The sequence below is a fragment of the Aythya fuligula genome, chromosome 8 (genome assembly GCF_009819795.1).
Source record: "Aythya fuligula isolate bAytFul2 chromosome 8, bAytFul2.pri, whole genome shotgun sequence".
Classification (NCBI taxonomy): Eukaryota; Metazoa; Chordata; class Aves; order Anseriformes; family Anatidae; genus Aythya; species Aythya fuligula.
The window spans coordinates 15218900-15232430 of NC_045566.1; the positions used below are offsets into that span (position 1 = coordinate 15218900).

The window sequence follows — 13531 nt, forward strand, 5'->3', positions numbered from 1 at the left end:
TTTAAATCTACAGTTTCATGACAAATGAAAAACAAACCAGATTTTTTTTATTTTAATAAAAAAAGAATTTTAAACAATCAACACAGAACCAATAATATTAAAGATTGTTAACTAAATATAAGAAATGATCCAGAAATAACTAAAGCTGCATTACAGGGAGAAAAGGAAATCTACTTTCTGCATATTCTACCTCTGGGGGTGGGGAGAAAAAAAAAAAGGGCAATGTTACACCTCTGTGACTATGCAAGAATTTAGCAACAAATATGAATATAGAAATCTTTAGCCACTTGCTGAAAGTGACATGAAAAACCTAGTGATACCAAGTTCAGCACACATCATTGTTCTCTGGAGGTTCTTTATGTAATGTTAGCACAAACATTTCTCTACAGCCATCATCAATCTCATGGATTGCTGAATGGAAGGAAGAACAATGTCTTGTCTTCCCAGTGATGGGTAAAACTCCTAGGAAGACAGCCACTCTGTATTGCTTCATAATTCAATGACTTCTTATAGACTATATCACCACATTAGCTCATACCAAGATAAATCAAATACACTGTCTCTTGAGCTGGACATATTAGTTCAACAAGGCATTGCTATATCAAGATACTGTATGTTGAAATATGTACTTATAGTAACAAGACCTTTCATTGACTGAAAAAGCACAGAGCTGGGAAATTCAGCTTACAAAAGCAATGGGAAGGAATTCCAAAACAGGAACAAAATTCAGGTTAATGAAATTCCTGCCACAGTCTCCAGAGATACTGCCTGGTCTAACGAACAGCAAAGAGCTGTAACTACACAAAAGTAGAACTATCTCAAAGGACATCATCCTTATTCCCAACTTTCACACTTGTGTTGAACTTCAGGTATGAGGAAGGTCTGAAAACCTTCTGCCTCAATTAAACTTGATAACCTTTCCTTTCACTTGACATTCACATAGAAAGAAGGAAGTAAACTGTGTCACATTTACTAGCCTAACATGAAGATGCAGCGTTGACATCACTGATAAGAAAAGAGTTGAATAATTAAGTCTATTTCTGAAATTGACCTCTGTCTACATCAGCCTTGCTTTATGTTAGCACATGTTTATCAGCTTGGTTAAAGCCTGCTAGTAGAAAGGAAACAAATTACTGCAGCTACAAAAAGCATACATTTTCTGCTATTTCTATGTGAGAAGTTAAACTAAAACCAAGTTCCTTTTATTCTTTTACCTGTCAAAAAGACAGGATATCAGCAAAGGAAAACTAATGCTTCCTAGTACTATGATTTTTTTATTAATATTATTTTTACAGTCAAAAACACTTAAAAAGAAAGGCTAGCTCTGATAACTGTACTTGCAAATTTTCTCAAAATCCTTTTCTTACAAAAACTCACGCCTTTGCAATCTTGGGACTGACTGCTCAGCCAGCCAAAACTCTAAGCTTGGCAACAGTTTTGTATATTTAAAAAATCATAGAAAGAAGGAATTATTGGACACAGCTTGCCAATGCTGCTTGCTTTGCCATTCGTCTCCTAAACAAACACAAAAACGCTTGACAATTCATACAGCTGGGCTGAACAAGCTATTTGAATTAATGTTGGGTTTTGCCAGAATAATGTTACACTCAATCTCATGTTCAACACTGTATCTTGTAATGATATAATGTGTTATCATTCACTAAGTGTTTTAGGATAAATGTTGAAGTCTCTAGCTCTTTACTCAGTTTTAGATGGCCACATGGCCCTTGCTCAAGCAAAAGCCAGTTAAAACAGAGGCCAGAGGTGCACAAACCCATTTGGTTTAGTACAGGAACAGGGCTACACCACAGGAATTGTGCTTGGTGGTGGTAGGGTCACCTGAAATTCCTCTTCGTGAAACTCTGCTACATTTTAATGAACTCTTGTAAAAAACAACAACAACAAAACACTCTGAAACAAAGCAGACCTCTTCCAATTATCTTACTGACTGGGAAGCTGGGAACCAGAGCACCAGTATGATGCAGTGCAGAGACACGAACAGATGGTGCATAATAATAAATGTTGCCGATCACGCTTATACACTGTGTTAGCATCTACACAAGAATAATTAGGACAATTAGATACTGAGGCTCTCTTTAGCTGTATTCTAAATATATTTCAAAATTCCAGGTAGGCTTTCCAATGCCTTGGAAGCTTCCAAAGGCTGTTCAGAAATATGGAGCAAACTTTGCTGTGCCATTTTCCTGCAAAATCTTGCTGTACCAGTAAAGTCTTATCAACCACAGAGAGTCATTGAGCCAAGACATGTTACAAATGCTGCTCAAGGGCACAGATAAAAAAAACAATAACAAAAAAAAAAAAAAAAAACAAACCTTTAAAAACACCCTAAGATATCTGTAAGATCTATTAGGCTGTCAGAAAGGTGCACAATGACCCTACCTTTAATGTGCTGCATTTGCACTTCATAAGCACTTGTCTGTATTTTTATTCATACATTTGTCATCCCAAGCAATAAACTCTTTTAAGACTATATGTTCATTTGCAAAACCATTTCTGCCTTTAAAAATGTTAGAGTTTTCAGCATACATACATACACCTCAGCTACAAACACAGGTGTAGGAATCAAAGGAGCCCTCTGGTCCATAAAAGTCTCTAATTCCTTTCAGTCAAAGGGAGCATCAGCAGATGATAAGAGGATGATGATAATCATGATCAACTGGCACACTTCAAAGGAAAAGTTAGATGACCATCAATGTAAACTAACAAATGTATCAAGGATGTTTTAGATCTCAACCTATCAAGAAAACCCCATCAACAAACAAACAAGCCCAACTCACACTGAACACAATTATGGCTTTCTTAACTGAAGTGGAAACAAGCTGTTTTCTCCCATGTTATGAATGCTGCTGTGTAGATAGGCCTTGACTGAACCAACACCAAGAATCAAACCCAAGTCCTCTACCAGCATACACCCGAATTACTTAAGGAAGTCTACATGATACAAAAGTATCACAGTCAATCCCACCTCCAACTCCTACACAACCCATTCATGTCAGAGTTTCTCTGGTGCAACTGCATTTATACAACTGCAATTGCAAATCCATAATGGGCAGCACATAATACTGAAAACAAATAAAATCAGATGTGATACTGCATACAAAAAGTAATTTTGCTTGTAATTTGGTAGCCACATACTGAAATTAATGAGGGCTGTGAACATTAAAAAAAGGGTTTTTGAAAGCATTGCACATTTTCAAAAAGTCATGCTGGATTTAGGAGTAGAAACTCAAAAAGCAGGTTATTTCAAATGAAAAACACAGACGCATTTAAAGCATACAAAACCCAAACCAAATATAGAAGTGCTTCATATCCAGCAATATTACAGCAACTTTATATAGTGACTTTAACTAAAATCACAGCTATCTAAACCAATCTGATTAAACAACTGTCAGAATTTCTGGATTTTTGTATTTATTTTTGTTACTTCACAAACACACATGACAATATTCTAACAAATATTCAAAGCCATATCAAAGTAAGTTGATAAATGTGTACTCACTCTTAGTCCTGGAAATCCAGGAGGACCAACACCACCAACAATTCCCTACAAAGACAATGAATTTTAGATTATAATAAACATGTATTCACTCTCAGTAATCTGCAAAGCAATGAGATTGGGATTTATATAGAGAGTTCCTCAAGAATGACAGATTTTCACTCTAGAAGAACACGCTTATTAAAACCTCTGACTGTAGAATTGGATCTCACAGTATTTGCATCATGAAATCATTCCTGCATTACCAAGGAATATCAAATTTGTTACCTTTGTATTTCAAGTGGGAAGAAGAAAACATTTTTGTGTGGAGAAAAAAAACAAACACATGGAAAATTTATATAGATTCCTTAGAAAATAGATAGAATACCAGCTCAGTTCATTGAAAGACCTTTACAAATTAAAGACTACACTCTTTATAGAAAATTATGGAAAATTTGCCGTAGCAAAATCCTCCAGAGCAGACTGACACTCAGGGAACTAAGGGTTTGTTGGGGATGTGGATGGCATTACTCTTAAACAGAACAAATCAGGCATGGCGACAAATGTCATCAGCACACAGGGAAGATAGGAAGAAGAGTCTTCCCTTCAAGCTCCTGCCATCACAGGCCTCCTAAGCAGCCTGTGGTCTCCGCTGCAGCTCAGAAAAAGGCTCTGTAAATATTCCATCAGCATTGCAGACCCCTGCAGCTGCAGCTCTGGCCCCTTGCCTGAACAAGCCCTGCAGGGTGAGTTTTGGGGGAGGAGAAATGTTGCTGCCTGTTTGAGAAGGCAGCAAGATCAGAAGTTGTCTTGACGGATTAGAAGGAACTTGTCTGCAAATATTTGTGTAAAAACAGGCTTCTTTGTACTTAGCAATATGGTTTAGTGGAGGACTGTTAGTGTTAGGTCAGAGGTTGGTCTCGATGATCTTGAGGTCTCTTCCAACCTAGAAATTCTGTGATTCTGTGGGTAAGTCTCATTTCAGATCTAGGCTGAGTTTAATTCTGTTAAAGAATTAACAGAAATTAATTAATCTTCTTCCTCAGATCTTGTGGAAAGAGCATCTCTGCTTTCTCAGGAAACGAGGGAGACTTGGGAGTACAAAGAAGAAGGAAAGAACTCATCTTTTGATATTTTTTGCCAAGCAGCAGGTCACACAACCCCTCAGAGTGCTTTGAGGATGAAAAGCTACGTGCTGGCATCACCTAACATTCCCATAAAGGGAACTTTGCCTCAGTGACCAGAAATAAAGAATATTTCTCTCTTATGTTCCAAAACATTAGCACCAGAGAATAAGAGCTGTAGCAGCAAAATTTGCATAAACTTTTCTAAAATAAATTCCTTATAAGGGTGTCTGGAAAGGACAAGCCTTCAGAAAGGCCATCTCTGCCCAGATGCTGACTCCAGTCCATATCAGAACAGCCTTTAGAGACAAACTGACTGTACTTTCCAAAGGAGCATCCAGCAAGAAGAGCTGATTCAGATAAGTTGCTTTTTTGCCCAGCACTGATTGGTCATTTGCCTTTCCACTGTTTCCACATATCAAAGGAAACTTGAGTTTGCAGCCTTCAGCCATGATTTCCCTACAAACAGAGCAAGTCAGCAAAGCTCCTTTGACAGTAGCCAGTAAAGTAACTTGACTGTGCTGCAGTTTGAATACCATACCACGAGAGCACTTCTCTGCACACTGCCAAAGCTGTTATCGTACCGATTATAATGCAGTAAATGACATACTTGTATTCAAAATGACATAATTGTATTCAGTAACAGTTCAAAGGACAAAATAAACTGTTAAATGCGTAAGTATACGAAAGCTGGGGTTTTGGCACAGAGACAGAATCCCATTTGTTAAGATGATCCTAGAATAAAGATTTAAATAAGAAATACAAAATCATATCTAGTGCACGAAGCTTTGGAGACAAGACATTCATCAGCAATGTAATGAGGACAGTAAGACACCTGATTCTCAAGGTAGTCAGCACCTGCAGAAGTGGAAAATGTGCTCTCAGCAAATGTGCAGTTCTCTTCTCTAATACATCTGCTTACTACAGAACTACCCTAGCACCTTCCATATAAAAGTAGCAGTGCAAAATTTTCCTGTGGACTTCAATACTTTGCTTTTCATGCATAAATCTCCTTTCTGTTTGGGAGAGGAGCTAATATTAAGTGTTACATATTTTACTATGTTAATCAAAACATAATAAATACTTACAGGATTCCCATCTGGGCCAGGGGGGCCTCTATTTCCAAAGTCACCTGGAAAACCCTGAAGCAGAACAGATAATGTTTTCTTTATCCAAGACACAAAGGATGGTCTAAGAGCTTTGTTTGTTTGAATTAATTTTAATCAGTGTATTATGGCCAGGCAGATTTCAACAATCTACTGCCATAACTGTAAGGTGTGACGTACATAGCATTACTGTCTCATCATTTAATCAGTAGAGGTTCATAGGTTAGTGGTCAACACAGCAGATTTAACTGATTCTCAGTCTGTACACCAGTGGCCAAATTTTTGCAAGGCACTGAAAGTGTACTATAAAATTTCTCACACACAAAACGTGTATTTGCGTGTACGCAAAACATGTATGTAACAGCCTATGCTGTTAAAAGTTACCAGCTGACAGGATACAGACAAAGATTAACTTTTTTAAACTTTTTTTTTTTTTTTTTTTTTTTTTAACTATTTTATCTATTCTTTTCTTAATAACATATTTTGGTTGTATAGTCTACTGCAGGTAGACATTAGAAGAAGCAGAGTTACCACGACACATGGGAGTATCAATTATAAATAAAGTGAAAAGAACATACAATTTGGATTGTACATAATATATACAATGGGAGTTTTGCCAGCCATTGGGTCACAGATGCAGGCCACTGATGATTTGTATACAACAGGAACACAGCATGACACAAATTAGGAGGGCACTAGATTACCCAGTCATCATAATCCCGTTATCTTCTGATACTGATAAAACTACACTAGTAAGTAGAAAAAGAATGGAATATCGAACAGGAAAACAGATAAGCCTAAAATTGAAAGTAATGTAATAGTACTGTTGTGCAACAAATGTTTTGTTCCATCAATATCATCATCTAACTTTAGTATAAAGAATATGAAGGACAACCATTCCTATTTTTAATATAAAACGAACTGGTTTTACATAGTTATAGTGGACAGGACTAGTAAATTCTTGGTATAATTGACACCATCTGTTCAGTCTTATTGACTGCTGGTTGTAACTAATTCCATACCGAAGAAAGCTATGTAAAAACATTCTCCCTAAATCTGGTCAAACTATGTACATAAAAGCACTATACATCATACTAAGAGGACTGACAATGCATTCAAAATACTGGAGAGTGAGCCAAATTTCATATTACAAGCACACAACGTCAAGAAATGGGATACATATGCTTTGGCTATGAAGTATTTTCTTTAAAACAATTTTATGTACAATCCAAAATTCAAACAAATTCTCCCGCTATAATCTTTGGTAACTGAAGATTTTGTTCAATTTCAACTGTGCCAAAGATATGACTATGACAAATATGAGTACTTATTTAATAAACCTGATAAGTAGTAGTATATTGAATTTTAAAGGAACGATCTTATCTTGGATATCAAACATGATACCTATCAGTCCCTGGAGGTGAAAAACTAAATGAGAGCAAGTGCAACTGTTTATGCCCTTTTAATATATCCTTAGTGTAGTCTTCAATGCTTACAAAATGTTAAATGAACACGAAATGTTTTATTTACCAGCGAAAGGTTGCAGTCTCTTCTTTTCTTCTACTTTATATTACTTTCCAAAAATAAGAATATTTGGGATTTTTTCTTTTTCTGAAAGGAACTATACCAGTAGAATATTTCTTTCCACTAGCATTATGGAAGGTCAGGTGTCTGACTTCTGACGTTATGCAATTCCCATGCTTTTTTGCTTTAAAACACTGCCCTGCCCCAGAGCACTAGAGTAGTCAACTCTGGGACACTGTGGCAAAAGCCATTGTCATCATCACTATCATTGTCTAAGGTTAAAATAACTGACGTTTTCTCTATTTACAATCCAGCAAAGTACTTCTAGACAGGCTCCCAAGTAATTGCTTTCCTGGTTTGTTCCCTACATTAAAGGACTTTAATCAAATAAAGTTTACAAGACTACATAGAAAGGATGTAGAATGAACCTTAGGGCTGAGGAAAAGACAAGATAGCAGAGGAATAAGTACTAAATGAAGATAATCATAAAGACCGTGCAGAGGTGCTTTTGGTGCTCTGTCCCCTGTGTCAAACCACTTAATTGATCTATATAACTAGAAATCATCATCAGAGCACAAGCTGGCACTAACAGAAGCTGTACTATTGTAAATGAAACAACAACTGCTTACTACAGCATGCACAGCATCAACTTTCAAAGAGTGAAACAAACCACTACACAAGCAATCAAAAGCCTCAGTGAAGACTGAGCGAATGAAATCAAAATGCAAAAGCAGATTTTTGGAATACCCTGCTGCTACCTCCTCTTCCACACTGAGCACAAGCCTCTACCTGCCATCCAGCTTCACTTTCTTCTTGAATGCCACACATGACTCACTGGCACAACACACCGCTGACTACCACAGTGCACTGACAGCACAGACAGCTGTTGCCCAGCACTCAGCTGTAAAAACAGTGTTTGATTCAAATTACAAAAAAAACTACAGTACTGTCAATAAGCACAGAAGCACCCAGTCCTGCTAGCTGAATAATTAAAAACCAGAATCTTACTTTGATGAGGTATAACCTTATCAATTTGATGGCAGCTTCAGAAAGAGCAGTCTATCAACTTAATGACGCTTTCCTCTGCATGACTTTCTTTACACTAGAAGGAACTCTACTGAAGTTTAGTGACTTTTTTTTTTTTTTTTGGCTGGTATTAGAGCACACAGAAAACAAAACTTAACTAACAGAATCCTCCACAATTTTCATACTATACATCAATGGTCAAACGACAGCAATCACACTACTACTGCCGAGCATGCTTGTTCAACATGGTAGATGAAAGTCATCTGAAGCACAACTTGAGTGCACAACTGCAGAATGGTATCTCAGTTTCCAATCACAGACCACAGGAGAGTTAAAATTGGAAACTCCTGGATAGTTTCAAAGACCTAAAATAATAAGGTTGCAGCACAAAACAAAAGACTTGGCATTAAGGATATACCACAGGAAGTATGTGAACCTTGATTATGTATACTTGGCAGATTTGTGTTTATTCTCAGCTGTAGAAATATATTTTAAGTAAAAGACAGCTTTAATTTACCATCATCCAAAAATATCATACATTAGAAGCAGCTGATTTGCATTCAAACCAACACCAAAATCAGACCTCATAAAACTTCCATCATATCTGTACCTTGAGCTAACACTAATTTTACTGAATATATTTATTTGTTTCTGTCATTTTTTTAGCCCTCTGGCAGCTGATACCAGTACCCATCCACAAGGCACATTATATTGAGCACTCCTCACTTCAAAATACCTACTCGTTATACCCTGCAAGGAATTTGCAATACTGTGAAGTACTAACTGGAAACAATAGAAATATGTGAAGAAAGATGTGAAGAAAGTGAAGTTAACTTTTTCAGCTGATTAAAGTCGCAGAGTAAATTACAGGTACATTTACATTAGCAGTAGAAATTGTAACAAGTGTTAGCAGCTTTACCTGTCTCCCTTTAGGACCTCTTTTTCCACGGAAGCCTGGAATGCCCTGAGAAAGAAATAACCCATCATAACTGGGTTTTCTTTTCTTCATCAGCTTAGAGTCAAGTAATTAAGCCTTCTTTTGATTAGAAAAGACAGCTTGAGAAGTACCACCATTAAAAATAAAAAAAATATGTTGTGCAAAGAAACAGCGAGAAAATGTCCTCTAACAGGGGGGCATAGACACAAATTGTGCTTGTCTTTACTTTATCCATAGCAGAACTATAAAGAAAGGCCACATCATGCCTCCATTAAAGTACATGGCCAGACATCCTCTGTACTCAAGAGAAGCAAGAAAGAATTTGAGCAGAGTGACAGAGATTAAGATTTCCATGACCATTTTTATTGCAAACATCATGTGGCAACTGACAAATATTACTTATTGATTGAAATAATGATTGAAAAAAAAAAAAAAACAAAAAACACTCGTTATACATCTCAGTGGCTCTAATCCTTTTATACCATTTAATTTCATCAATTAGACAAGTTTGATGGGACCCATTCATGTAATTTCCTCCACATCATTTTTGCTTTTAGACCAAGACTCAAATGAATGGTTACATGCATTTTTCCCCATTCTAACATATATTACCACCCAAACATTAATATTTCATTGATATTTCATTAACCTACCCTTTCTCCTTCAGGACCTGTTTGTCCTGCTACACCTGGAGGTCCAATGAAACCCTGGAAACACAAGAACAATTCAGTGCTTACAAGGCTGCTTCGTACCATCACTGCTTGCCCCTTATTATTTTCTGGCTGTGGGTTCAGGACCCAGGGATTAAATCCAGGCTCATTTTAAATTACCAGTTAAATTTAACTGACTTAAATGTGTCCAGGATTTATTCTCCAGCTAAAAGCAAAAACAATTCCCTATTATACAGATACCGAACAAATTAACAAAGAAACATGAGGTGAGTGTTTCAGTAAGTCAGACCAGCAGAGACTTTATTTGAATAAATGAAATATGAAAAAGCTGCTGATATTAACCTTATTCACAAAATGCATCAGAAAAGATGTTCCTTATCTCTAATAACTTTGTCTGACCATTGTTATGTACAAGTGTCCACAACAGTTTATCTTGTCATAAGCAGAATATTCTCCTTGAAGTGCAGTCACCATGTATTTCTCTCCCACTTTCCTCTCGGAAAGTCAAAAATAGATCTTGTATAATCAATTGCATGGACATTGAAATATGCTGTTGAAATGACAGTACAATTCACAAAAAAATAATAATTATAATGGATTCTGCATTAACAGATTCAAACAGATTGGAACAAAGTTATTGTTAATTACAAAAAAAAAAAATCCCTGGCTTTTCTACTTCTCTAAAAAAACTCTTTCTCTAAAAGAAACTCATTTCTTTCATGATAAGGAAGGCACTTTATTTTTTTTCAATAATTTCTTAAACAGCTGAGAAGCAGACTATAGTTTTATTGCAGGGATGTTCTAAACTTAAATCTTTAAAGATACTGTGCAACATGTGGCTACCTTCATGGTACCTCACAGTTGTGTAACTCAACAGACTACGTCATCATTTTTATTGAAGTTTGCCTGTAGAAGCCATATAAAGGATTTAGTCTTAAGACCTGACAGGTATTTCTCTCCAAAATTAGTCATACCTCTAAACATTGGCCATTTTTAGCTTTGTGTCAACAGACAAGTACTAACTTTTCAGGAAGTAACTGGGATCACTTAATACCTTGTTGGTTGACAGAATGAGACAAAATGCAGTCACAATTTGTGCAAAAATAAAGTGAAGAAATGTAGAAGAGATACAATCCCTGAGGGTGCAGTATGTGTTGGCACTTGATCCCAGCAAATGCATTTTTCCCATCACTTTAATGAAAACTGACATCAAAGATATCCCCACACCAAAAAACAGACTTAGTTTAAGAAGATATTACAGGTAAAGCCTTTTAGTAATTACATTTAAAAAATGGGGCAAGAACAAATCTAGCAACACAATAAGATTATTTCAGTAGATGCTTGAGAACACAGCAAACTGCTCAGCAACCTGTACAACATAAGCCCTGTAGAGCTGAGGACCTGAAAACAGCTAGCAAGAGACCCCTGAAACCCCTTATATGCAACCTGCAATATGAAAATTTCTGGAAACCGATGTCTACTGCCTGATGGTGAGTCAGGCTCAAAAATGTTTTTTTTTTACACACAAGCATGTGTATATACGCCCATGTGCCTATTTAAAAACAAACAAACAAAACACACAGAAAAAAAAAAAAACAACAAAACAAAACAAACAAAAAACCACCATGCTACTTATTTTACCTCCAAAAGCAATCAGGAGCAAACCCTGAATCAACAGAATGTTAAAGTTCGAGCCTTCAGTCCCTGCAATGTGTGTGACTACAACTGAACCATTCTGAAATCTAGAAAACAACCACTTTTATGGTTTTTATGTGACAGGACTGTTTCCCTTTATCAACTTCTGTAGCTGTTGCAGACTGCAAGTGGCAGATACATCTCCCCTTCTTGGCAGTTTCGGTTATGGAAATAATGCTTCAGGCAGGAAATGTCCACTCTATTACACTCCCAGATCTCACACTCCCACATTCATTACTGCTTTACTTTTCTTGTATATATGCATTCCAAGTCAGAGGAAAGGCATCGATGTGAGTGTTCTATGTCTCTCACCATGAAAAAAAAAAAGGTATCTTCTTATTTTGGAATATGTACTAGGATCTGATTTTCAGGTTCTGTAAAGACATAGTGGTTCACTGTGCATACAACCGGCAGGGATACATGAAATTCCCCATACCCTTTCTTAAGTACTTTGTGTGTGAAAATAGGCATGCATGCCAAAATGCTTAAAATCTTTACTTACTCTTGCACCTTTAGGACCTGGGTTACCTTCTGGTCCAGCTAAGCCCTATTAAAAAAGACATGAGTTGTACTTAATTTTAGATTCCAGTTCTTTCAAACAGAGCATATTTGTTTATAGTATTTGTTAACTACAAGCTGGTAACACGTTCTTCAAAGTGATTAAAATTGAAGAGGACATCTATCATCAAGCAGCACCCTAGAACCATGCTCAGAAAGGTCTCCTGTTAGTTCATGGCTAAATCTTATACAATGACCAAAACTTCCTTTACATTAAAATTATTTCTTCTCAGAGGAAATTTTTTCCAGACTCAGTGATCTCACACGACGGTGACATAATTTCACAGAGCTTTTCATAAGCTTTTATATTTGGACACAGTTCCATTTATTTTCAAGCTAATGTCTGAATAGTATATGTAGTCCAAATACTCTAAACATTTTATATGATTCAACACAAACACGTTACCATTCATTACAATATAAAATATTGTAATGGAATTTTTAAATATATAACCATTACAAACCTAACCCAATAAAATGCTAAAGTATTGGGCAAAATCACTCTTCAAGCAGACATAAAAACACCAAGTCAATAGTTGAATTTGGCTCACATTTTTATATAGGGAAAACAATGAATATTTCAATTTTACATCTTATTCATGTTACTGGACTGAGGTATCTGTTAGCTTACATAAATACTGGTTTATTTTTTCATATAAGTGCTTGTGTTTATAGAAAGCTGTTTTCTGGTTTTGTTGGTTCTCTTTCTCAATTATCTGAGTGGAAAAAACTTTATGTTTCTCTAAAAGGCTGAAGAAATAGTTTCAGCAGTGAAGCAAATACACTGGGGCAAAACATTAGGAACTATACTGCAATAAGCCGTTTCCTATTGCTTCTAAACTTGAAATACAGTTAAAAAACACAGATCTACAAGAGATTTACGCAGGAATATACAGTGCTTAGACATTCAGTACTACAGTAACATGATTTTTGTGCATCAGAAAGGTACAGCATTACGTATTGAGGCCATCCGAGTTTAAAAGGCCACAAGATTCAACATTACCTAAAGGCATTATTTGTGAAACAGATTTGTTTCAAGAACAGATTATGGGATATAGATCAATACATTTATACTCTTAATTCCAGAAGAGTTAGATATGATACTCTTGAAAAGAACAAACAAGAAAAAAAACAACTACCAAGACATTAGTTAATAGTTACTGCACCTGCCTGCCAGGATAACCCACTGCCCCAGTACTGCCAGCCAGGCCTGGACTTCCCTAAACAGAAGAAAAAAAGAAAAAAAGATACAGAAACAGCAAACAAGCTTAATGTCAGGTTTACAGTTCAATTGTTTTATCATTTTTCTTTTAAGACTTAGTCATATGAAACAGCTTAAGCTCACCGAAAAATTGCTTTTTGAAAAAGTTACACAGCAACTACCCAAAACTTAC

The 13531-nt window shown here is 36.2% G+C and overlaps 1 protein-coding gene across 3 annotated transcripts in view; it reads right to left on the reverse strand.

Moving 5' to 3' along the window:
- The window catches only part of COL24A1 (collagen type XXIV alpha 1 chain), a 136156-nt gene that overhangs the window by 86816 nt on the left and 35809 nt on the right, over nucleotides 1-13531 (reverse strand). For all 3 annotated transcript variants that reach the window (XM_032192067.1, XM_032192066.1, XM_032192068.1), the window contains 6 exons: nucleotides 13304-13357; nucleotides 12082-12126; nucleotides 9867-9920; nucleotides 9196-9240; nucleotides 5709-5762; nucleotides 3521-3565 (listed from right to left, as the gene is read on the reverse strand). In XM_032192067.1, the coding sequence (XP_032047958.1) occupies nucleotides 3521-3565; nucleotides 5709-5762; nucleotides 9196-9240; nucleotides 9867-9920; nucleotides 12082-12126; nucleotides 13304-13357 (297 nt within the window). The remainder of the gene's footprint in view (nucleotides 1-3520; nucleotides 3566-5708; nucleotides 5763-9195; nucleotides 9241-9866; nucleotides 9921-12081; nucleotides 12127-13303; nucleotides 13358-13531) is intronic.